We start from the raw sequence: 24,065 nt of genomic DNA on the forward strand, positions 1-24,065 counted from the left end.
CCATATTTCCCTCAGGGTCTCTCTCAATCCCCTAAATAATGCACATGGAGTGAAGGGCTTTAAGGGAGCCCATGATGGATGGCTCTCCTCTCTCTGGAGCTGCTTGCTTGCTGCTTGTATTCTCCTCTTGCTGAAGCTTATTTATCATTTCTGTAATGACACCGCTGCTCTCGGGTGTGTGTGTGTGTGTCTAAACACCTATATTTATACCAGACTCTCTATAAGGGGGAGAGCGATTTCTCCATGATCCACTTTTTTTTTGCAGGACGTAACCCTAAAATGGGTCACAAGACTTTTATTTTGAAATCCCAATGACGGGACAGTGACAGAGCAGAAGGTTTCCCTGTTTATCCAAAGTTTTACAAAGTACTGCACTTTTTGGATAAATGTTGCCTTCAGGGGTCTTAGGAACAGAATTAAACAACTTAGAAACTCCACAGATGTGATTTACCATCTTCCTCATTTGTCCCAGTGTTTATTGAGCGATTTAAAATAGACTGAGAGGAGAGGAGAGGAGAGGAGGTGCTCCGGAGAGGAACCTTTTGTTCTGTGCAGCATGAATAATGTCTGCATGTCTAAAGTTTACTTCGATAAAAAAGAAACTTTATCAGTCCCCGTGGGGAAATGGGGTCAATGCATGGATATAGAATGAACGTATAAGAGGAGAGAACACAGGGGAGGTGAGAGCGACTTTGGGTTTATCTGCTTTCAAACCTAAACTCTCCAACTTCCACATGCATTGCCTTCATTTTATGGCAGCTTCATACTTTGCTCAGCCCAACAGTTGCAACAGGAAAGACTTTTGAAGATCAGAAAGAACAGAAACTGTGCCCATATGTCACCACAAAAATATTCGCAGTCATTCTCCATCCCTGTAATAGAAAGTAACATGGACACAGAGATTCTATTAAAGCTGGAATCCATAGTGTGTTTAGATGTTCCCACCTGTATGAGCTAGTAGAGGGGATCAAATGTTCATTATTGGATAAAAGGAGATAAACGTACACATAAAAGCATCAATATTCACTTTCAGCATCCAAATTATTGATCTATCTTTGAAGAAATATGAACCAAAAGTCAACACAATCTCCAGTATGTGCAAGTGAGTGGATTGAGTCATGACTCAGCATTAGTGTGAAGACACTGCTCTGAGTTTGCTGCTGCTCTTTTACCATCAGCGGTCAATTACAGTGAGGCGAGTCATTTATCATGGAGGTAATGTCGTCCCGGGAGACAGAGGAGGAGAGAGGAGGAGGTAAATTAAGCTGCAACAATTCCACACTTTAACTGAGTGTGTTTACTGGGATGTAATGATCTGAGACTATTCTCACATGACCAAACAAACATCTCAGCTCTGTCTCCTTTACAGATTTATCGATTCATTGTTTCTAATCATGATGATGGTGTAATTTATTGTAAACTGTTATAATCTGATGTATTGTTCCAAATTCTCTCATCTGTGTCACAAAGGCACAGCAAAGCGAGTACAAGCCCATGATCACACACATTCATGAGGTCTGACCGTGTTTCATCGAGTCTCTCGGTATGGGGCGACCCCTGGTGGTTAAACAGTGGAACTTGTTTCAGCGTTGACAGGTGGGAAATGAGGCTTTCATTGTTTTCAGGTTGATCCTGTGACTGCTGTGACTCATGAGGGACTAAACAAATGCATGTAAGTTGATTATTATAACGCAAACTATGCTCTTATTTGCTCTCTACGTTTCTGTTTTATCTGAAGTTGTTAATAATTGCTTGGAAAGTTCAAAAATGTGTTAATTGTATTTGGTTTGGACTCTTTCAAACTGTTGAACTGTGGGGTGAAATGCATCTGATCACCTGTAATCAATCTACCCCAAAACAGCTCAGACTTTGCAGATTAAAATGTGTATTATTATATTATCTTTGGAAATAAAGCAACTTCATCAGTAATCCATGTTTTCATTTCCTTACTTTTACTGCACATATAAAGTGATCTATAGTATGATGATGTAAGGGGATTAACCTTGGTATTAAGTTTGATATTGACTGTGTGTGATGGTGATTGATGGCACTTGTTTAGGACTCCAAACTCAAATTTTAGGACTTGCGATGTCTCGGTCCTACCTCTAATACTTTTATCACTACTCACACAATACAAAACAAATATATCAGTAAGGCTGTTTACACTTTATTAAGACAGATTTAATTTAAATAGAAACTTTGTAGAATCATGAGCACAATCTGTTCACATGGAAAAATAAATAAATCCAACATATAAAACGACAAAACTCCTCTGCTTTCATTGGAACTTACACTTTGCCAGTTTGCAGGAACAATGTAACTTAACAATGGCAACAAAAGGCTTTTTCCTGGACGACAGATGTTCTTACATCACCCAGTGGTTCCAACAACCCAATCCTTGCAATCAGCTTGTGACCGCTCTCTAGTTTCCTGTCCTTGGTAACACGAACCCTTGGCAAGGCTGGTGGATACGGAGCATCAGGTCTCGTCATGCGAGTGTAAGTAAACTGGCTTGGCCTGTTTTCTCAGGCGCTGCTGTGCTCGCAATTTCTTGCCTTTCTGAGTAGCCAGGCCCATTGGAGGGAGGTAGGTCTGCAGGAGCGTTCAGAGGAGAGACAAACAGTTCAATTAGCACCAATAAAGTTTGTGATAAAAAGCAAAGAGAGGATGATCTACATTATATACTTACAGGTCTTGGGTATGGATTCCTATAATGTAGACCTGTGAATAATGTAAATAGTTATATGTGAGTGTATATCAAATCAGGAAATGACCAACTTAACTAAATTGCCTGTTTACTGTCGAAACACTGTCATCTCTCCATTCTTACCTATTTCTATCCTTGCTTCACATTCTTCTATGCATCTCTTTATGGATGCTTCATCCATCATCTCAAAAGAACAACACAGAGAAAAGAGGATTAGCCACTTCAGCTTCAATGTAACTGTATCAGCTGCTGTGAGCCAGGCGCTGATCTTACCTGCTGGTTCTGCCTGAAAAGCGTGCGAGCCTCCTGAACGATGTACTTTCTCTCCGTCCCTGTGTCGGCGACCATGCCACTCTGAGCCTGCCAGGTCCGGGCAATTCTAAACAACTGCCTGTAGAGTGACAACACCACTCGGCGAGTCGAGGCCATGGTCAGGGAGGAAATCTGAGAAGAAGACAACAGAGACCTGAGAGTTAAGTTAAGAAAAGTGTAAAGAAGCCTGATGACAGTCAAACAGTCTGTCTGCTTGACATTAAATCCACAAAAATCGGAGTAACAATAAACGGATTAATATACAATATGCATGCTTCCTGCTGTTCTCTTTATTCGACGCTAGGTGGCACTAAAAACAACAAAAACAACAAAACTGTTACATACACATGCTAAATCTGCTGTTAGATAAAGAGTGTGTGTTTTCTTTACGATAAAAGGTATTTGGAGGAAAACTCAACTTGCTTACGTAATGGTGTAACAAATATGTAGATCAGCCATTAAAATAATAGATAAACGTGAATACTTTGCTGTCATGTGTCAAAACATAAGCATCCTTGAGCCTCCTCCAAGCCCAAAGACACACCGATTGCAATAAAAACAACACGGCAACATTCGTATTACAGATATAGATTCTCGGTTTCACTCGCTATTCTATAAAGTGAATCTAACATTATAGGATTTTGACGTACCAACTCTGATTGCGGGTCGTTTGGTAAGAAGCTAACTCGACTAGCAGCAGTATACTTGTCGCACGCTGATGACATCACGCTGGCTCATAAACAGGAAGGATGAGAAAAACACAAAGAAAGGTAAACTGTGAACTATTTTCTTCTTTAATATTTAAATTAAATCTAGCATAATACAATTCACTGTTTTTAAACCTCGGACGTATTAGTTTCCAATAAAAAAATTAAAAAAAAGTGTTCGACCAAACTAACCGGCTTTATATTAACTTGTGAAACTTTGTATCACACAAGGGTTATAAACTGAACACTAGGATAAAATTCAAATTAATGTTATCAGTCGCGTCGCTGTGGTGTGGATCAGCTGTTGTCGTTCAGCGGAGAGGAAGTGATGCAGGAAAATTCCCATAATGTAGCTTCAGTCAATGACTAAAGGGGGAAGCACAAAGAAACTGGCTGCTTCAGTCCGCTGTGCTGTCTGAACTCACTTCATATTCCATCCAAAAATCAAAATGGAGCCAAACACAAACACGGACGGATCGTCTGTTGTGTTAGTTTAGAACCCGACATTGCTGTGGAAGTTTGTTGCCAGCTGCTAGCAAACTTAGCAACGCGACGAGTTTCCTCACTTCGCTGTTGGCTTGTATTTACAATCTACCAGCGACTTATTCGGACTGGCATTCCCGCAGCGATGTTCACCAGAAGAGACGCAGCGTTTTGATCAAAGGTAAGTTTCAATCGGCGGCCATTTCTGCTATTTGTTGATGTTTTGATCGAGAGACTCAGCTAGCTTAGCCCGTAGCTAAGTTTAGGTTAACCCGAGCTGATGCTAGCTAGCGATGGCGGCGTCTCCGGGGGCCAGCAGGCTGTTTGGGTTTGGATAAAGACAAGAAACATGCACTACAATAACTACAGTATACTTTATTAGAATTTGTGAATTATAAAACAAAACATATTGACCCCAAATCCCAAACTTCCACTTCATTCTGGAGTGTTTGCTTCCTAACTCCATCCCATTTATGCTCCATTATTCCAAATTCACTTAACTTGATAAACTCATATTAATATCCAGCGTTTTCTATCTAATTAAAGTCCAAATAAAACTGTTCTTGGACATATTAAGATGTTGGTTCGGTGCTACTTTGTTATTGTTGTCAACTCTTTACTTTTTAAGCGTGATAATAATTCGAATAAAATGGTGAATTAGTTCATAGATGTTGTTATCCGTGTTTGTCTAACCTTATTTGAGCTATTTAAGAATGAATCCTGATTAATAAGTAACTGACTACGGCCCTGGGTTCCATCCGATGTAACGTTAGACCGGGTGATCTGCCTGGACATGAACTGTAAGAGGAACAAGAGTCGTCCAGCTCCCACAAAGTCCGACTATTCGCTCTTTTTCGAGCTTTAATGACGCAGTCTGTGGTCCAAAAATTCAAATATAAGGAAGTTTAATGCTGATAAGGTGTCAGAAGTTGATGTTGTGCGTCTTTCTGTGGTTAACAATGAATCATTCAAACAGAACCATGGCTCTATTGTGTTCTTTAGGTTGAGCTCATTCTATTCAATAACAAGAACAAGCAAACGTTTACTTTCTACATGTAAATGGGCTAAATTCCATTGTTGTGCTCTTATTACAGATTCGTAGCGCTTTGGTATAAATAGTTGTGCAGAATTGTTGATGATCGGCTATCACTTTCTGCTTATGATGACAGAATAATGTGTCTTTGCAGCATTGGATGTCAAGGTCACAACAATGGAGCTGAAGAGGTCAACGCTCTGATCTGTGGAACTGTCTGTAAGTGACTGACCTGCTCTTTAGCAAGCTTCCATTTATTATTATTATTCAGAATCCAATTTGTTTCATCTGCCAGTTGGCCCGGTAATCATGGATTGCCTCTGATTATTACCAATAAGAGATGACGTAATTCAATAATGTTACTGTCTGGCATGACGTTACTCAGCTCATATTCAAAGTCTTCATCAGCTGGTAGTCATAGAAACATGGATCTTGACCTCTTGTTCATTAGAAATGACATAAGTCTTAAAGAGGACTTCATTCTGTGACGTTTAAACTTTAAATTGTCCTTGATCTCAGGCCTGAGGGTATGTTGAGACGTCTCGCCAGGCCAGAGCAGAGGCGTCTAGGTGGTTTGGGCGGAGACTGAAGGCAAGGAGGAAAGACCGAGGAGGGACTAGTGGAGGAAGACATGGGCCAGTGTGTCACCAAGTGTAAGAACCCCACGTCCTCGCTGGGCAGTAAGAGCGGAGACAAAGACGGCGGCTCCAAATCCCACCACAAGAAAGGAGGAGGCTCGGGCGGCGGACACAAGGAAGATCCCAGCGTCCCAGCGTGCAACAAAGCCACCAGCGAGCTGTCCAATGGCACCAAGGCCTTTGAGGTTACAGTGGAGACGCCGGTCATCCCCGCGCTGATGGGGGAACCCTGCAAGGAGGAATGTCCGGACAGCGACGGGCTGTCGGTGCCGCGCATCGAGGAGCTGTTCTGCTGCTACAAGGACGAACAGGAAGACGCCATCCTGGAGGAGGGCATGGAGAGGTTCTGCAACGACCTGTGTGTGGACCCAGAGGAGTTCCGTGTGCTCGTCCTCGCCTGGAAGTTTCAAGCCGCCACAATGTGCAAGTTTACAAGGTAGGATGTTGTTCTGGAGGGGCGGACACCGTATCGAGATTCTTTATGACGCTGACTAGTAAAGGTTAGAGAGCGGAGTGCAGACTGTGTTCTCTCACAGTATAGACTTCATTACTGGCTGGATCTGATTTATGAGCCACTGTTAATCTAGTTTCATGTACATGTGGGTGTTCATCGTCTCTCATTCCATCTATTCCTCCCCATGTCCAATTTGAATTAGTGCTGCTCATAAACTAATTTGACACCAGCTGTCACACAGATTGAGTTGCCATGCCGTTGACACACTGAACAACAAGTCAGCCAGAGTGACGACTTTCTCCTGACCGGGCGTGACACAGGGCCGACACACACACACACACACAACTTCTGCCACACGGGTTCAGTGTACGCCTGTGGTGAACAAGCGTCTGCCAAAACCCTCGCCATCATGACTAAACTTATTTTCACTTGTTAATTCATTGGTAATTGGAATGCAACCGCTGCCGTTTCATGCCTCGCCCATGGCTGAGAAATGACAACACTGAGATGTCATTCCTCTGATTCATCGGTCGCTCAATTCTACGGCTTTGTTGTCATGCCGTACGTGCTCACGCTGCTCTCGTGATCGTCCCCTCCTGCCCAAGGCTTGGGAAGTTGCCGTTCATTCAGGTCAAACGAGCTTGTTAAGGAGCTGTCAGTCACAAATCAATTCAATATTTGGAAAGTTGCCACGTCTGCCATAAAACCATTGGACACCGTTTAGGCCTATGTGGTTTAACAAGGCAATAACAAGACGGGGAGATGCTGAGGGGAGGGAAAAGTGAGGAGAAGCAGCAGCCATGAAATGTTTGAAAGTTACTGGAGTGTCCTCTTTAGGTTTAGGGCTTGGTGCTGAAACGTGTCGATGTCAGGATGATCACCAGTGCTGTTTTCTCTCTGCGTCTCCAGGAAGGAGTTTGTGGACGGCTGCAGAGCGCTCCAAGCAGACAGCCTGGAGGGCATCTGTTCACGTTTCCCCTGTATGCTGCTGGATGCCCGGGGCGAGGAGAACTTCAAGGACCTGTACCGCTTTACCTTCCAGTTTGGCCTGGACGCCGACGAAGGCCAACGCTCGCTGCAGCGCGAGATCGCCATCGCTCTGTGGCGGCTGGTTTTTACGCAGGACGCGCCCTCCCTCCTGGAGCACTGGCTGGACTTCCTGGCTGAGAACCCCTCAGGTATCCGGGGCATCTCTCGAGACACGTGGAACATGTTCCTCAACTTCACCCAGGCCATCGGGCCTGACTTGACCAACTACAGCGAGGACGAGGCCTGGCCCAGCCTCTTTGACACCTTTGTGGAGTGGGAGCTGGAGCGCAGGAAAAGAGAGGAGGAGCAGGCTGCACTGAAGGCGAAGGAGGAAGAGGAGAGGATCATTGAGACGGAGAGCTCGTCCCCGACGACAGACAGACTAGAAACAGAAGCCAGCCGGGGCTCACAGACGTGGGGGGGCCACTAACCCGGGAGAGAGTGGGAACATTTGGGAGTGAGGGAAGGATCCGACCTATAAGTGAACTGTACATCTGTGAATCATGTGAGGAATATTAGTATTACCATTACCGCTGTTCATGTGTCATCTTCTGTTAGGGTGGGATTCATGCTTTGCGTTATTTTTTCTTTTGTTTTGGTTTTTGAAAGGGCTCTAAGAACTGTCACGTTTTAAGCACTTCTATTTAAATTATTGTTTTACCTTTTATTTCCTGCAGTGTGTTTTAGTCATTGGCCGTGTGTGTGGTTCCACTTTAACCTTCACCTCCCCTCCGTAACCCCGCAGAGAGAGAGAGAGCGGCGCGGTAAAGGCTTGCTTTAAGTTCCAGTGAACACAAAGCCATAACCTCCGCATTGGCAAGTGCTGAGATTCACCCGCTACACAAGGAAACAGGCTCGCTTTCAACGTGCAACAAAGAAGGGAAATGAAGACGACCTGTCCACAAATAGTATTTCAGGGTTAGTTGAGTCACCCAGGTTGGTTGGACTAATGGATTTAGAGATTTAATGCTTACTAATATTGTATCTTGTGTTGCTGTGGAGGATGAATCGGTTGCACTTCGATTGCCTTTGACAGCTGTTGGCCCGTGATTGTACGGAAACAGAAATATAGATACAAACAAGTGTATCTAATCCCTCAATGACACAGATTGGTTAATTTATAATTCAATCCCCAAAGATCAGGTTAAGTTAAATTGAAACCGATGTACCCTCTCCTCCATATCGAGTGCTGATGAGTGCAGTTAGTGGCTTAGATTGTTGCCTGTGCTGCCCTTTGACCTCCAGCATCGACCATATTGCTGTCCATGATGTCTATTTTCAAGAAGTGGTCAGCTGTATTCAACACAACACAACAATGCTGACTTTCCACAAATGCCTCATGTGTCCCGTTTTGGGAGTCTGTACGCACCAAATGGGTGAAAGCTTGTTCTCCATCATTTCTGGACATTAGTTGCCTGAATCTGGTTTCTGGATTGGGTGGCGTTACACTGGCTGTCACACAGAGCTTCTATTGTTTACCTTCACGATTGTCAACAGTATGATTTCTTGAACCTGCTTTACGGTAAAAAAAGCGTGTGCACATTTCACAAATGATATTGAACGCTGGTGATGGTTGTAATGATCGCACAAAAACCATCTGCCTGCAAAAGTCGCTATAATGAACGCATCGCAGAGAGATGGGTGTCCGCCGCTTTATTACCCATTTTAAACCTTTCCAAACCTGTGATGAACTTAAATATAGCCCGAGGGTATTTTGGGAGGAGTTGAGTGTTAAAAATAAAGAAAATTATGGCTTGTCAAGAGTGGCTCCAGTTTGGGAAAGAGGGAAGCCATAACCTGATCTGTGAGGTTTACATCTTCAATTGTTTTATTTCAGACCCCCCGCTGTCCTTTTTTTATATAAAATGTATTGATTTATAATGAATAAAAAACAGTGTTCAACTTTTGACTGTTGATGAAAGTGTCCTGTGCTTTTACTGGAGACTTCATATAGACATAGGCTATGTTTACATCACCTTTACCTGACTATGGGACTATGGGAGTGCTTGGATCAGAATTCGTGCTGTTTGTTTGGGGAAAAGGACACGTGGAGAACAAGCAGCAAAATGACCTAATGTTTAATTTATTCATGTATTTGTGGATTTTATTTCTATACATCTGTGCACAGTGTTGTATAAGTGTTCATCCCTGCATGTTGAGCTGCAGTAGAGGCTCTGTTGCTGTTCTGCCTGGGGGGGCGTGGCCTCACTCGGCTCCGTCCACTTGCTGACCGGCCGGGGGGCGTGGCCATCCTCTGCTCTCCGCTCTCTGATTGGTGGACGGCTAACCTGGTAACCGACTCACACTGACAACACACTGGACACATGAGACAACACTAATAAACTGCCTGAGTGGAGGCAAATAATGGAAAATATCCGGTTTATCCGCATGGTAAGTATTTTTTCATACGATATGAGTGAACCGCACTGTCAAAAACGGGTGTTATTAGGACAATATTCGGCTTTCGACGTGAGCTCATATCCCCTAGCTGCAAGGCTAAGTAGCTAGCCTCTGTGTGTTATTAGCCTCAATGATAACTAAAGTCGTTGCTGCTGACGTTGGTAGAAGTAGTATTTGGTAGAAGAGACATTTTTTAATTTTTAGATGGATACAAATCGACTTAATTGATATTGGTTTGCGTTTGGCAGCAGGTCAATTGCAAACGTAGTAGCCCCTCACTAGCCTCAGCAGGGGCTAGCAAATCAAGACATCTGGCCATCATCCGCTCTGTTATGTCAACGTCCATGCACGCGCGTCAGTGTTCACGATCAAACATTCAGCCTGGGAAAAGCGTTTGTTTTGTTTGTTCTGCAGAGTCCTCCGGCGGGCGGGGCGAGGTGTAAACGCAGGAGCTGCTATCTGATGTGATCTCGGCTTCATGTCACAGGTAACCTTGATGATGATGATGATGATGGTTTCAGAGATGAAGATGAGATGAGATCTGGCGGACACTTTTGTGGCATTCCGTTTGATTTCCTCTTGCCCATAAACGCACCACGAGGCAAAATAACGTTCCTTTAAATATTTAATTACAAAAACACAGAATTAAAATGTTGCCTCAAAAAGTGTGTGTGATTCCATCGCTCCTGAAGTAAACCACAGTGATGTCACCAAACCTACAAGTTAGAACACTGATGTCACCTAAACAGACAGGGTAACAGCATTGACATCACATTTAGACGTTGGCAAATTATGCATTTTAGTCTAATATGAACAGAATGGATGTGAATGAAATCATCACTATTAATGTCTTTTTAAAAGTACATTTCTGCTAATCACCTATTTCATCTCAGACTCTTAACTGTTTAGGGGGGAGGAATAAGCAAATTTTAAATGTTAACATTAAAAGCCACTAAAACTGCTTTTGATGTCCACAAACTGTCAAACTAAAGCTTCTTTTCTTCTGATTCTCCTCTATGAACGCCATCGCCTGCAGCCCCACAATGGAAACTGAAGTACGTAGCAACAACTCAATGTTCTCTTCACTAAGCATGCCATGTTTTCACTCAGCTGTCACTCTTGTTTCTGTCACTAATGAATCTCCTCTGCTCTTCCTTCAAACCTCCCTTTCCTTCCGCTCTTGTGGCTGGCAGACGCCATAGCCTAGTTGACCTGTAGCTCCTCTACGTAAGCGCTCTGTGATTTTCCACTCTTTGCTGCATGATGATGTCGTCATGTGTGTATGAGCACGTTGTGTCTGAAGGTGTTTTATGCAGGCAAGCCATGCTCCTCCTCCCCCTCCTCCTCCTCCTCCTCCTCACACGGCCTTGGCCTGTGTGATTCATGGCCTGGTGTTTGACGACTCCAGCAGGCAGGCAGCAGATACTTTTGTCCCGTGTAGAACGATGTCATCGCTCTCAGCGCCGCCACAGAGTGTTTGAGCCAATGAGAGAAATAAGAAAACACTGATTGTTAGAAGAATAAAGTGAATATCATTATATTGGGTTAATAATACGGCACAGGGTCACAGGCGGGTCGTCTCAGCTTTGTGGGTCTGTTGTCTTGTGTGTAGTTAAACAGTAAGTGACTGTCTTGACTCAGGCTGCATGATGTGTTGTTAAGATGCTTTATCTGTAAGAGCAGATGAGCAGGTTGTTGTTTGCATAAATGTCATAGTGAAGATGTAACCTGTCACAATCTGTTCTGCTGAAACCGCCTGTGTAGGATGTTCTGATGCAGCGTGTGTGTGTGTGTTTGTTTTCTTGAAGGAGCACCAAGGAGGGAAGCTCGCTGCTGCTGTGGAAACGACTATCAATGAATATTTAATTGACCTTCAGCAGAAAAACAGGTGAAGTGTGAGCCCTGGCTGTTTGGGAGGGACGGATTAGATTTCACACAGGAAATACAGAACCCCGACCTGTCAGTGCCGCCAATAGGAGGCACTGATTGGCTCCTTGCTTTGAGAGATCAGACATTAGTATGTTTCGGATTCTGATTACTACCTTTTGTCCTTTGGAGGTCATCATCCGCTCCCTTTTCCTCCTCAGGATCCTAAAGCGACTTAAAGTCAAAGACCCCAGGGACATTGAGCTTGAGCAGCGGGAACAAGGCTTCTCCATTTATCTTAACGGGGCCAACGCAGACGCCTCCAAGAAGCAGCCCAAGAGATCCAGCCACCCGTCTCACACCTCCCCGCCCACGTGGAAGTTTGCACGTACAGCCGGTACGCCGCTGCCACACTCATATTTCACCTCTGCACAGTTCCTCAATGTTGACGTTATTCTGCCATTTATACCCCTGTGAGTGATAATAGACCACCTTAGACCATGATGTCATACTTCTGCTCATCCATAGTCCTCAGCTCGTCAGCGTAGTGTGATTCCATGCCTGCCGCCGCTGCTGAATAAATGATAGTGACGGTTGTAGCTGACTGTCAGATTTCCATTCTCCCTCTAAGTGCCGTGGACCATCTGTGCATGTGACTGTGTGTGTGTGTGTGCGTGACTGTGTGTATGTGTGTGTGTGTGTGTGCCCACTCTGAGGCAATACTCTGCTGCGTACCGATCATGTTCTGTTTTTGCTGTGACTCATCGGCAGATGCCTCTAGAAGCGCCCACCAGCTCGTGGATGATAGCTGTAATCTGGAGCCCAGCCACAGACAGAGGAGCCAGACCGCCCCAGGAAAAGTCCAGAGGAAACAATGGGTGCAGGTAGAGACCTCCCAATCCGCCATTTTCCCCATTTAGTTGATTCCATTCTAACAGAAATCTGTATTTTAGTGAGAAACAAATGTTTTGAAGGTTTTTCTGTTTTGACTTCTGCAGGATTCCGTCAAAATACGAACAGAGGAAGGATCGACTTTGAGACTGTCTCCAGAAAAGCTTTATCCTGATGATTTTGAGACCTATGAGAGCGTAGCCATGGAGGTAAGAGTGAAGAGAAAACAATGCTTGCTCAGCCCGTGTGTGGGTGTTGTCTTCAGGGAGCCACTATGTGCCAGATGCAGCTGTCTGAACGACTTAGCGTCTCTGCGTCTGTGTCTCCCTGTGTCTTGTGTTTCACGCAGACCTCTAGTCCGCGCTCACCCCGCAGCCCGCGCTCTCCCAGGGACACCAGTAAGGCGTCGCGCTCCTTCACCTCCAGGGCCGAGAGCCAAATAGGCCAAGCCAACCCTGAGCTCAACGAGAAGGTGCTGCTCAACCTGGAGGAAGTCAAGGTGAGGCGTTGCGTAATCAAGGCTGTGTGTGTGTGTGTGTGTGTGTCTAGCCGCTCACACAGAGGAGTGTAGTGTGCACGATGCGTACTGTGTGTGTGTTAACGTTGACCTTTACAAACTAGGCGCTGCGTCGCAGCCTGGAGGTGAGCATGCATCGGAGCAGCCGCGGCTCTGCAGGCGAGGAGTCCGATGAAGAGTGGGTGGAGGAGCACATCGAGAGGGAGGAGAGCGCCGAGAGTCTGGATGAGCTGGGGCTGCCTCTGCCTTCCTCCAAGACCTCCTCCTCCTCCTCCAACTCCCGACCCAGAGGCTCCCACAACCATTTCGACTCGGCAAACCTCATCGTTCTGGATTTTGGACCCTCACCCAAAGGTGGACCTCTAGACCACACCCACTTTCATATGCAAAGTCTATTAATTTATTCAGAGCGAGTCTTAACTGACCTTGCTGTCTCTGCAGGGCGGCTCCATACATGTCAGGCTGAAACCTCTGTGCTTTATGATAGAATTAAGTGTTAACATTTCCTCATTTCTACCTTTCTGTTCCTTCCCTTTGTAGCTCCAGGTCGTAAGATTGAACATTGCCTGTCTGCCAAAAGGAAAGACGCCATCGACGCCTTCATCCCCACAGAACCGATGTCGGTGAAGAGCAAAACGTTAGACCGACCCTCGTCCAGAGACGGCTGGGACGCTCAGAGTGAGTCTGCATAACACCCGGGCCCTGTTCAGTGTGAGAGATGTACATCAGGCCTTTACAGATGATGTGGGTGTTTAAAATGCGTACATCCTGATTAAGGGTCAAGGAGTCGAGGGGAGAGGCCTCTGTCCACGTCCAGAAAGACGTCCTTTGAAGACCGGGACCCTGAGGAGATGGCCTGCATGGTGCGCCAGGCCATCAAGCGGGAGAACAGCCCCCTGCAGAGTCCTGACCCCTTCATCCGGACCACGGTCTGTCCGACTTCACACTCTCATCACCTTTACTCTGAAAGCTGAAATCTTACTCATCTCTCTCTCTTCCCTTGTGATTTGTTGTCCCTCACACAGAGTTGGGCTCAGCAGATGATGAACGGCTCAGCGCACAGTAAGAGCCACGACAAGGGGGACAGCAGCGTCACTCTGGCCATGCAGAGGATCACACTAATGGGCCCCAGGTACGCTGACTGAACACTTAAACACACACGGACAAACTGCACAGCCCAGTCCGCTAAACAGGACATCTGGTACGTTCTGCTAATGAGAACTGAATGTGCAAACACGAGGTCGTCTGTCTGTTCAGGCAACAAGAGAAGCTGCTGAAAGCTTTGGAGAACCTTGATCCTGAACCCAGCGATGGCGTCCCTGAGAGCGTCTCAACAGAAGCCAGCAGACAGCCGGTGAGTCAGAGGGAACATGTGAAGAAAGAAATATGAAATTGTAAGCGATCGTTTTGAATTACGATGTCATGCTTGTGAATGCTTACCCTCGCGTCGCCTTTGCAGAAGAAGCCGTCGCTGGCAGAGGTGACGCCCGCACTCTACGTCACCATGGAGATCCTCTCCAACTGGGGGAACGCCCTGCAGGTGGGTCTGACAGAGCTGCAGTTCTTCTGCCCCGGGAACAAGAAGCTCTACGTGTCTCCTCACGACCTGGACATCAGGAACGCCGACTATCCCGGGAATCTGGCGGCGCTGGTCAACGGCAAAGCCAAGGTGAGTCTCTGCTCGCCTGATCCCTTCTTCAGAATCCCGCCGCTTGTAAACTTGTGATCATCCGTGTCTGTTCTCTGGGGTTTGCAGACCACCAAGGAGCGTCACATGTGGACTTGTCCGTTCCATCCCCCCATCCAGCTCTACTTCATCATCAGGAACGCCGAGCGCTCCTCTGACTTCCGAGTGTCACGCATCAAAATCTGGAACTACAACAGAAGCCTCAACGTGAGTGGCTTTGACTTCTGTCTGTCCTGTAGTTAGATCAGAGTCACAGCTTACATAAGAGAGGTTTGTCTGTAGGGTTAACTCTGACGGGAGGGTCGTGTCGTGTCGGGGGTGCAGTTTCCCTTTAAGCAGTGGCCGTCAAATGTAGAACAGAGGGAGATTAGCCTGGGAGGATTAGTGTGACGGAACATGTCCGCCTCTGCCTCGCACCCTCGCTGCTGCTCGTAGGGGAAGAGCCACAAAGAAGCACAGAGAACTCCTTGTGTGTCGTTGCGGCTCTGCACAACCGAGTACTGGATTGTGAATGGATGTTTAAACCTAGAAGGTAAGCAGCTGTCCGTGTGAAGAACAGTAGGCTGACCAGCAGCGGCTCCAAGGGAAGGATGGAGGAGATTTGCTTTGTCTCAGCCATGTCCTTCATTTCCTTGTCAGCCTTGGCTTGAATGAGTTTATTCTTGACTTCCTGTTCTGGTGTAAAGTCCTGTTGTTGTTGTTGTTGTCTCAGCTGTGAGGAGTTTGTATCTGTTGACCCTGGCTGTAGATTGAGGTTGCAGGTAAACTGAGTGTGTGTTTCTCCCTCAGGAGCTGGACGCGGGTGCGCGGCACATAAAGCTGTACCTCAACAGCACCTTGGTGTTTGAAGGGGAGCTGGAGAAAGGCTGCGGCAACCAGGTCTTTGACTACAGCACCAACATTGACATCCAGGCTCTCCAGCCCTCAGATACCTTGTTCTCCAGCCCCGTGTCTTCAGGTCACAGTCTGCGGGGTGCCAGCCCCCAGCTCCAAGATGACGCCAAGGCCGGGGAGAGAAGCAGCCCCCAGCAACGCCACTGTGCCCACCCGCTAGGAGAGGAAGAGCAGACGATGACAGACATGCAGGACAGATCCCACTCACAGCTACCGCCTATCACTCCTTCAACAGCAGAGGGGCGGCGCTCCTCCATACAAAGGAATTCGTTTGATCAATCAGCGTCAGAAGAACTCCTCTCTCCCCCCGAGGAGCAGACGGTCACCACCCAGCCCTCCTCCTCCAGAGTGGCTCCCCAGTGGCTGCAGCCCCTGAGCAGAGGCGCTCCTGAGGGCAGCGAGGTGAGCAGGGAGCGGCCTCGCTGGCTGGTGCCTCAGCAATCGGCAGAGCCCAAATCTCTGCCGGCCTCGTCTTCCTCGCTGCTTCCCGAGCTGTCGTGTAACCCGGGGCGGGTGTGCATAGGGATGGAGAGGACGGTGAATGGCGGTCAGTGTAAGGTGGACTCTCTGGACCTGGGCTGTGACCTGCTGGAGGAGCTGGGGGAGCAGAGGCCAGACAGACCCATCAGCGGGCGCAGGAGCTCATTAAGGAAATCTCCCAGGCAAGCGGAGGAGCAGCAGCTGAGAGGCGCCGCCCTGCCAAGCACAGGTAGGACAGGACATAGAGCTGTGTGTTAAAGGTACAGTCACTCTGTCAGGGGCTCAGTCAGGGTTTGAACAGAACTCCTTTAAACCGTTTCATTTAAATTGGTTTCCTTCGTGGAGTTTAGTTGCTTTGTGTTCTTGTTCCCTTTGCCTCCTCAGTGCCTCACAGACTGACCTGTGTGAATCTCTGTGTGTTCTTTAGAGGAGGCGATGTCATTCCTAACATCGAGCAGGAGGCAGTGCACCCCCCGGGCTCAGTTGCACAGCCAGCTGGATAACTCCCTCAGAGAGTCCTGGGACTCCCTCACCAAGTTCAACCAGTGCCAGCGCGGACGCATCTCCAACATGGGCTTTGAAGGCGACATCTTTGACGAGGTGCTCCAGCGCCAGGGCTCCGGACCAGCCACCGTTCCAGTCAACCCCTCCACGGCGCCCAGGAGCCCCGCCTCCTCCCTCTCCCCCCTGGGCGCGCTGTGCGACGAGCCTGAGGACGATCCGGCCACAGAGCGGGAGGAAGAGTTTGAGATCCCCGTGCTGCCACAGGGCCAAAGACTGGTCATCAATATCCTGTCCACCTGGGGCGATCGTCACTACGTGGGCCTCAACAGCCTGGAGGTGTTCAGCTCCAGCGGGGAGCCGCTCCGGCCCACTCACATCTACGCCGACCCCCCCGACATCAACATCCTCCCGGCTTACGGCAAGGATCCCCGCGTGGTCGCCAACCTGATGGACGGGGTGAACCGCACCCAGGACGACATGCACCTGTGGCTGGCTCCTTTCACTCAGGGACGCACACACACCATCTTCCTGGACTTCGGAGTACCGCACCAGGTAGCCATGATCCGCGTGTGGAACTACAATAAGTCACGCATTCATTCCTTCCGTGGGGTGAAGGAGGTGGAGATGCTGCTGGACGGACGCTGTATCTTCAGGGGCGAGATCGCCAAGGCCTCAGGGACTTTGTCTGGAGGTAACTGTCACCTCTAAGAGCCGCATTAAGAATCTCTAAACCATAACATGGACTCATAACTCCTCTCTTGTACCCTTCAAGGCCTGGACCAGTTTGGGGACACGATCCTGTTCACCACCGACGATGAGATCCTGGAAGCCATGTCTCATTACGACGAGACCTTCCACAGTGAAGACGAGAGCGCCGAGAAAATGGTGTGTGAGGAGGAGCTGCAGAGGCCTCGCACCGCTGACGGGGAGGGAGAGGAAAGACCCTTCACTCAGGCCGGCTTCAGGGAGGAAGACCTCACTGTAAGTACAGCATGGAGCCAGTCACTGTCTCATACTACAGGGCTCAGTGTTCTTACATGGCTGGCTTTGATAGATGAAAGTATAACGGGAAGGAAATGAGTCATCAGAGCATCAGAGGGATTGTGAAACACCAACAAATCACTGTGTGTTTGTGTGTTACTCTAGTTCAAACTCCACCTCAACCCCTCTGTGAGCCCGTCTGAGGAGAACATGGAACACATCCCCGGCATGAACTCTGGGAAGTGTGAGTAAACGTTTCCAGCTCGTCTTCATTTCTGCTGTAACAACAACAACCACATGATGTCATTGTCTGTGACCTTCACAGGCCTTAGGCTGGAGCTGCTTTCCACATGGGGGGACCCGCACTACTTGGGTCTGACGGGTTTGGAGGTGGTGGGGAAGGAGGGGGAGAGTTTAGCGTTGGACCTCAGCATGATGGCGGCTTCACCCAGAGACCTCAACGACCTGCCTGAGAGCGGACACGACCTGAGAACCCTGGATAAGTACGGCCCGCCACACCACCACCTGTGTGTGAATGCTGTCTACATTCCCGCATCAGCATATATAAATGTTTTAGTCATCGTCCACTGTCTCCCCACAGGCTGATAAACAGCCAGAACATCACCACAGAGGACCAGAACATGTGGCTGATCCCTTTCTCCTATGGAGAGCCACACACTCTGACCATCACCTTCAACAAGGCCCAGACCATAGCTGGACTCCGTGTGTGGAACTACAACAAGTCCCCGGAGGACTCTTACAGAGGGGTAAGATCGGGTGTGTGTGTATGGAGCAATGTAAAGCTTCACGGTGGACTGCTAGAGAGGAAGAAGAAGGAAAAGGCCCAGAAATGCGTGGATGGTTTGATGTTTGTGGTGACATGTTGCTCCTGTGTTTGCTTCAGGTGAAGGTGATCCACGTGTTCATGGATGACGTCTCCATTTCCCCGTCAGAGGGCTTCCTCATCAGGAAAGGGCCGGGGAACTGTCACTTTGACTTTGCCCAGGAGCTCCTCTTCATAGACTTCATTCGCTCACCGGCCGACAGCAGGAGCGAGGACTTCCCTCTCAAGTAGGAGCCTGAGTTTAGATCAATGAGCCAGACTGGGAAACTAAATCACCTGATCTATAACTTTCCTTTCTCATTCAGAGGAAACTCTAAAAAACAAGAGCAGGCCAGCATGGACTACGAAGCTCCCATCATGCCTTGTGGATGTATCCTTTCTTTAAAGACGCCTGTCAGCCTTCATAGATATTGGAGCAGGCACTGACGTGTGACATAAACATTTCCCTGTGTGTTTTGTGTCGTCCTTGACCTTCACCTGTCAGTCATCTTCCAGCTGCAGCTCTTAACCACGTGGGGCGACCCGTACTACATCGGCCTCAACGGCCTTGAGTTCTACGACCAGAACCACGAGAAGATCCGTCTCAGTGACAACAGTATCCTCCGCCGTCAATCATCAACCTTCACACACACACTTCCTCACACCATACACACACAAATCATGTTTTCAGAAGGATTATGTGTTTAATTAGTGCCTGGTTTAATGTGTCACTTGGCAGTAACTGTTGAAAGTGTGTGTGTGTGTGTGTGTGTCTGCTCCCTAACATTATGCGCACCAGACATGGCTGCTTTTCCAGACAGTGTGAACATCTTAGACAATGTGAGCGGTGATGTGAGGACGCCGGATAAGTTAATAGATGGAGTCAACACGACGTACGATGGAAGGCACATGTGGTTAGCCCCGGTGCTGCCCGGACTGGTGAGTGTGTGTGTGTGTGTGTGTGTGGGCCGGGAAACATCAGGGAGAACCCACAAGCACAAAGAGGATTTAGACAGATATTCATCTAAATGGTCCTATTCTGATGATACAAGCGTTTATTTGAGCAGGTTTAGAATTCCATAGGCTTTAATTGGATGAGAATTGAGATCAGGGCCCAGGCTAATCCCTGATATAGTTGTGTCCTCTGTCCTCTGTACGCCACGTATGGATCCACATTTACATGTCATTTACACAGGTGAACCGTGTTTACGTCATATTTGATCAGCCGGTGACCGTGTCCATGATCAAGCTATGGAACTACTCCAAGACAGCACACAGGGGAGTGAAGGAGTTTGGGGTGAGCGTGCTGCGAGTCCTTTTGTTTGCACGTCGAGTCGAGTGATGTCGCGTCGTGTTTAACCCCTCACAACCTCCCGTCTCTGCGCCTCCAGCTGCTGGTGGACGACCTCCTGGTGTATAACGGCATCTTGGGTGTGGTGAACCACGTGGCTCGAGGCATCCTGCCCACCTGCGACCCAGCTGTGCCCTATCACACCATCCTCTTCACAGACAACGCCTACATCACGTACCGCGAGAGGAACACTGTCATCAGGTACTGGGACGCTTTACACTATCACGATCAATCCAATCAATCAGATTACTCATTAATGTGCTTATCATTTGTTTTATTAGGCAATTGATAAACTCATATCCTGCCCCACCCCTTACACAGCTCTCTTCCTCTTCCTCTTCCTCTTCCTCTCTTCTTCAAGACCTCTGTCATAAAACCAAAAAACAATACACAGTATATTTAAACAGTAAATAATGGCACCGCCCTTTAAAAGCCCCTCCCCTAACATGACATGCGCTGTGACGTCATCCATGATTCTCAAAGCAGTGTGTGTGTGTCAATGTCTTCCTCACTCCAGCCCCCGTGGCAGCAGACACCACCGACAGTGAGTAACAGACCCCTGAATGCCATGTGTCAGCGCCTCCCTGTGGTCGATCCTTGTATTGCAGATTCCTCCAGTTGTCCTCAAACGCCCCTCAGTCATCCCGCACTCCCTCACACCACAGCACAGCCTGGCTTGTGATGATGCCTCAGTCCCTCCTCCCCCTCCCCTCCCCCGTCTCTCTTATCTCTCTGGCTCCATTTTTGGTAACAATGCCTGGAACCAGCAGCCTTCAAGCTTTGTTATCAACCAGTCCCGTCCCTTGTGTGTCGTTCCCCTCTGACCTGCCGCAGACACGGACAAGAGTACAGATTCTTCTCCAGCTCACCTGCTCTGTGGTCTCTTTTGTCTCCTGGCTGTGCTGCAGTAATTACGTGGAGGACCAGGACGTGAAGATGACCAACGAGAATCAGGTAGTGCATCACCACAAGAAGAAGCAGACAGCAGATCCAGGTAACAAAGTCGTATCTAGATCTTTAATGTGACTCAGTTGCTTTGTTTACAGTTTAATGTTTGCTTCACTAAAGCTCTGCTCGCTTGCGCTCTCACATCGCAGCTCTTCGGCCTAAAACCTGCATGACTGATGGAGGGAAACATGGAAAGAGAAGGTACTGAAGGTCCAGACGTGACCCAATGACCGACCGGTTGAGACGACTAAAGCAGAAGTGAAAGGGAGGAGCAATCATCCTGGTGCTGAGCCGATCCTTAAGTGTCCCAGCAGATCCATCAGCCTCCTTCCAGATCCATCATGTCCATCACCGTGCACACTGAAGAGGACAGAGCTTACAGTGGCTTTGCACACACACACAAACACACACACATACACACACAGGATTCCACTTTCTGGTTGGATTACTCCACTGTCCCTGGATGTGTGACACGCCCACAAATAAATCATTTCCAGACACTCGTCGTCCCACAGTTGAACCTGCGAGGCTGCGTTCTCTCGGCCTTATTACTGTGCCTAGCGCTGAACACCATATCTGTGGCTGCTACTCATGACTCTTATGCATATGGAAATGCTGCTTATACACACACACACACACACTCTCACACACACACTTCAGGACTTGGCTGAAACAGATTTTAAATCATTTGACCCATTTAAGAGCCCAGGCAGTTTGCACCTCTCCTAATGTAAACCAACTATAATCTTAATGCTATGCAGACACTAATTTATATCTCTAAATATTTGTTGGCTAATATATTACTAAACCTAAGTGGTTCCAGAAGGGATTCACCTTTTGGGAGATTGGTATTAATGTGTAAAGTGGTGGACTTGTTTATGAAACGCAGCTTTATGTGTTTGTATGTTTGTGACTTCATTTATGTCCAACAGCAGCAGTGGCCATGATTCTGTATCTCAGGCGGGCGGCGGCCATTATTGTAAGTTTGACACTTGTTTGTCATTGTTGGAAATATGTCATGTTATTTTTCTAATCTTGTTCAAACGCGTATATTTGTTGTAAATTCATTTTAAGGAATAAACAAGATTTCAGTCCGTTTTAACCGGCGGCTCGTTTTAGAGAAGAGATGAGAGGCAAGCTGTGTTCAAACATCACCATGGAGACATTTTAATGCTGAAACTGTTGTACAGCTGGTGGTGTTAGGGAGGAATGGCCGTTCAGTTACACATCATGTTCCTCCTCTGAGCACCAACAGAAGAAAGGAGGTTTTGTAGTCACCTGGACCCAAATACAAACATTTTGCCTTCAAGATAACATCTTTGGACTCCAGCAGCTTTGGAGAAGGCAGAGTTTAGATTTTCCCTGCAAAGGTTCCCTCTCCTCTCTGGTCATCCCATTTCTGGATCTGAGGAGTGAAAATCCAGAGGGTAAGTTGTTTGAAAACTGATTGTTATTCTTTATCTAAGACACTTAAGATAAGTGTTTATCATGCTGACGTGCTGACATTCACACACATTCACACACCTGGCATTAAATGGAAACGCTATTTTAGTCTGTCCTTGATCCCAGCAGGATTGATTCCAACATTGTCCGTATACATTGTTCATGTACTGACACGTTCTATCCTCAGCGGTTCTAGATTGATTATTAATGAGGTCAGAGTAGAAATGTGGCAAATTGTTTAATCCGAAACAATGAAAGCAAAGTTTTCAGATAGGGAATTTCCACAAAAACTTCCTGTTGTTTTGATATAGAAGCCTGAGCAGACACGCAGTCACAGGAATGTTGAGTTGCTTGACACTGACTAAACAAAGTGAGGCTACAAAGGGACAATAGTATCAGAACACAAAAGTTTAAATGTTGCTCATCTGTATTTACCCATGAGATGGGGCAGAGGGACTTGTAGACCCTCCTGTACCACTCACACGGGGCCAGGTCCACTCCTCTGGCCTCCAGAGACTTCTGACAGCGGTGAAAGTCTATTAATAGAGGATAACAATGGTTGTATATATGGCAGTTGAAGGGGAATGAGCAGGTCTGTGAGCCCAAATAGGTCTCTGCAGGATCACATCCAGAGCGGCACGTTCAAAGACTTAACGTGACTACTTTGCTCAAGGGCAAAGGTAGCTTGATTGTAAGATTTGTGTCATACAGTTACGGTAGATTTAAAGCTTTGTTATTGTGATGATTTCATTTGCTTTTTCAGCCCATGAAGTCCTGAAACCACAGCCCAGTGCTTTGACCTTGACTTCCAGTCTTACCCACGTAGTTGGACCAGCAGTTCCTGGTCTGGTTCTGGTTTGGGAATCTGGCGTCAAACGGAGCAGTGCGGTAATTCTCCAGCTTGGTCTTGATGTCCTCAGCCATCTTTAGCTCTGAGGGGACAAGTAGGAGAGAAGAAGACGCTCAGTTACCAAGCAGCCGCACAACGACACCTGTGGCCTCAGGTGAACTGAGTGTGCGTGTGCGCGTGTGTGTGTTTGGTGTAATGCTGCACTTGAACCTGAACCAGAGTTTTCGGGAAATGTAGGTTCTGCCATCTCACTCCTCCTTCACTTTCTTACATGTTTTATTATCAGAATGTTGACTCTGTGGACTCTCACGAGTCTGGTGTTATTCAGAACACCATGTTTGACGTCAAAACAAACCGAAACAATGCGCTATCGAGGGCGACGTGATATCTTATCCGGCTGTAGAAGCGTTTCCTCATCACGAAACACAGTTTATGAATCGCGATGACACCAATAACTCGCTCAATTAGTTCGCAATTGTATTTTAATATTGTTGTTAAATGGTTTTAAACGCTGAAACCAGTTGAGTGGGTTGAACGGACGCGAGGGAAGTGAGTGTTATAATTTTTATTAACAAGAGAAAAGATCTTTAACAATTTCACACTTTAAAAAACGCCTTATATTAAATAATAAGTTCATTAAATTGTGATAAATGAATAGTATAATAAAGTTTGACGGTACCTGTGCAGCAGTCGGTGCCTCGCGCTCTAACTGATTCCTCTCGGTGCGGTGAAAGTGCGTCTACGTGTGCGTATCACGCGCGCGCGCTCCGGTCCGGAGACAATGCAGCCGTGCCGTCGTCATGTAGCGGCATGGCGGACACGGGTCACATTGGAACCGGCGGAGCGGAGACGCGACCGTCTCCATCTGAAAAGTGATGCCACGAGAATGAAGAGACAGGTCGTTAACGGAACCGGCCGGGATTCGGTTCAAAACCCGGTAATTTGTTCATCTTTAGCGCGAGGATGTGAACTTCTTTTTATATAAGGCGGAAGTGTTCAGTCATCCTGTAAATGATTGACACGCGCGCACAAGGTGACTGGTGTCTGAGTCATTGCGCAACAGTTGG

At 47.4% G+C, this 24,065-nt stretch overlaps 4 protein-coding genes across 4 annotated transcripts; 2 read left to right on the top strand and 2 right to left on the bottom strand.

Annotated features, from left to right (window-relative positions):
* Window positions 1-2,159: 2,159 nt before the first annotated feature.
* lyrm1 (LYR motif containing 1) lies at window positions 2,160-3,770 on the bottom strand. The gene is made up of 5 exons (XM_076152054.1): window positions 3,670-3,770; window positions 2,981-3,151; window positions 2,831-2,891; window positions 2,690-2,721; window positions 2,160-2,592 (listed from the first exon to the last, which is right to left on the bottom strand). Exons 1-5 carry the CDS (start codon window positions 3,742-3,744, stop codon window positions 2,479-2,481), a joined length of 453 nt encoding a protein of 150 aa, XP_076008169.1. The 5' UTR covers window positions 3,745-3,770; the 3' UTR covers window positions 2,160-2,478.
* A 261-nt stretch (window positions 3,771-4,031) lies between these two features.
* Window positions 4,032-9,124, top strand: dcun1d3 (defective in cullin neddylation 1 domain containing 3). Its single transcript, XM_076152053.1, has 4 exons — window positions 4,032-4,390; window positions 5,397-5,461; window positions 5,762-6,316; window positions 7,244-9,124. Exons 3-4 carry the CDS (start codon window positions 5,874-5,876, stop codon window positions 7,791-7,793), a joined length of 993 nt encoding a protein of 330 aa, XP_076008168.1. The 5' UTR covers window positions 4,032-4,390; window positions 5,397-5,461; window positions 5,762-5,873; the 3' UTR covers window positions 7,794-9,124.
* A 1,139-nt stretch (window positions 9,125-10,263) lies between these two features.
* Window positions 10,264-21,304, top strand: katnip (katanin interacting protein). Its single transcript, XM_076152228.1, has 27 exons — window positions 10,264-10,818; window positions 11,572-11,651; window positions 11,851-12,026; window positions 12,401-12,513; window positions 12,628-12,729; window positions 12,870-13,019; window positions 13,142-13,391; window positions 13,578-13,715; window positions 13,815-13,966; window positions 14,063-14,169; window positions 14,295-14,391; window positions 14,497-14,706; window positions 14,794-14,931; window positions 15,514-16,327; window positions 16,526-17,293; window positions 17,375-17,583; window positions 17,749-17,827; window positions 17,909-18,086; window positions 18,185-18,350; window positions 18,488-18,654; window positions 18,733-18,797; window positions 18,912-19,022; window positions 19,206-19,345; window positions 19,602-19,703; window positions 19,798-19,958; window positions 20,666-20,751; window positions 20,855-21,304. The coding sequence occupies exons 1-27, from the start codon at window positions 10,780-10,782 to the stop codon at window positions 20,911-20,913; spliced, it is 4,857 nt and encodes a 1,618-aa protein (XP_076008343.1). The 5' UTR covers window positions 10,264-10,779; the 3' UTR covers window positions 20,914-21,304.
* Window positions 21,305-21,844: 540 nt separating this feature from the next.
* On the bottom strand, window positions 21,845-23,975 carry cox6b1 (cytochrome c oxidase subunit 6B1). Its single transcript, XM_076152257.1, has 4 exons — window positions 23,678-23,975; window positions 22,967-23,080; window positions 22,584-22,684; window positions 21,845-22,110 (listed from the first exon to the last, which is right to left on the bottom strand). Exons 2-4 carry the CDS (start codon window positions 23,070-23,072, stop codon window positions 22,057-22,059), a joined length of 261 nt encoding a protein of 86 aa, XP_076008372.1. The 5' UTR covers window positions 23,073-23,080; window positions 23,678-23,975; the 3' UTR covers window positions 21,845-22,056.
* Between the last annotated feature and the right edge of the window lie 90 nt (window positions 23,976-24,065).

The sequence above is a fragment of the Genypterus blacodes genome, unplaced genomic scaffold (assembly GCF_046128005.1).
Source record: "Genypterus blacodes isolate CSIRO-AG114 ecotype Tasmania unplaced genomic scaffold, CSIRO-AGI_Gbla_v1 ptg000055l_1, whole genome shotgun sequence".
NCBI lineage: Eukaryota > Metazoa > Chordata > Actinopteri > Ophidiiformes > Ophidiidae > Genypterus > Genypterus blacodes.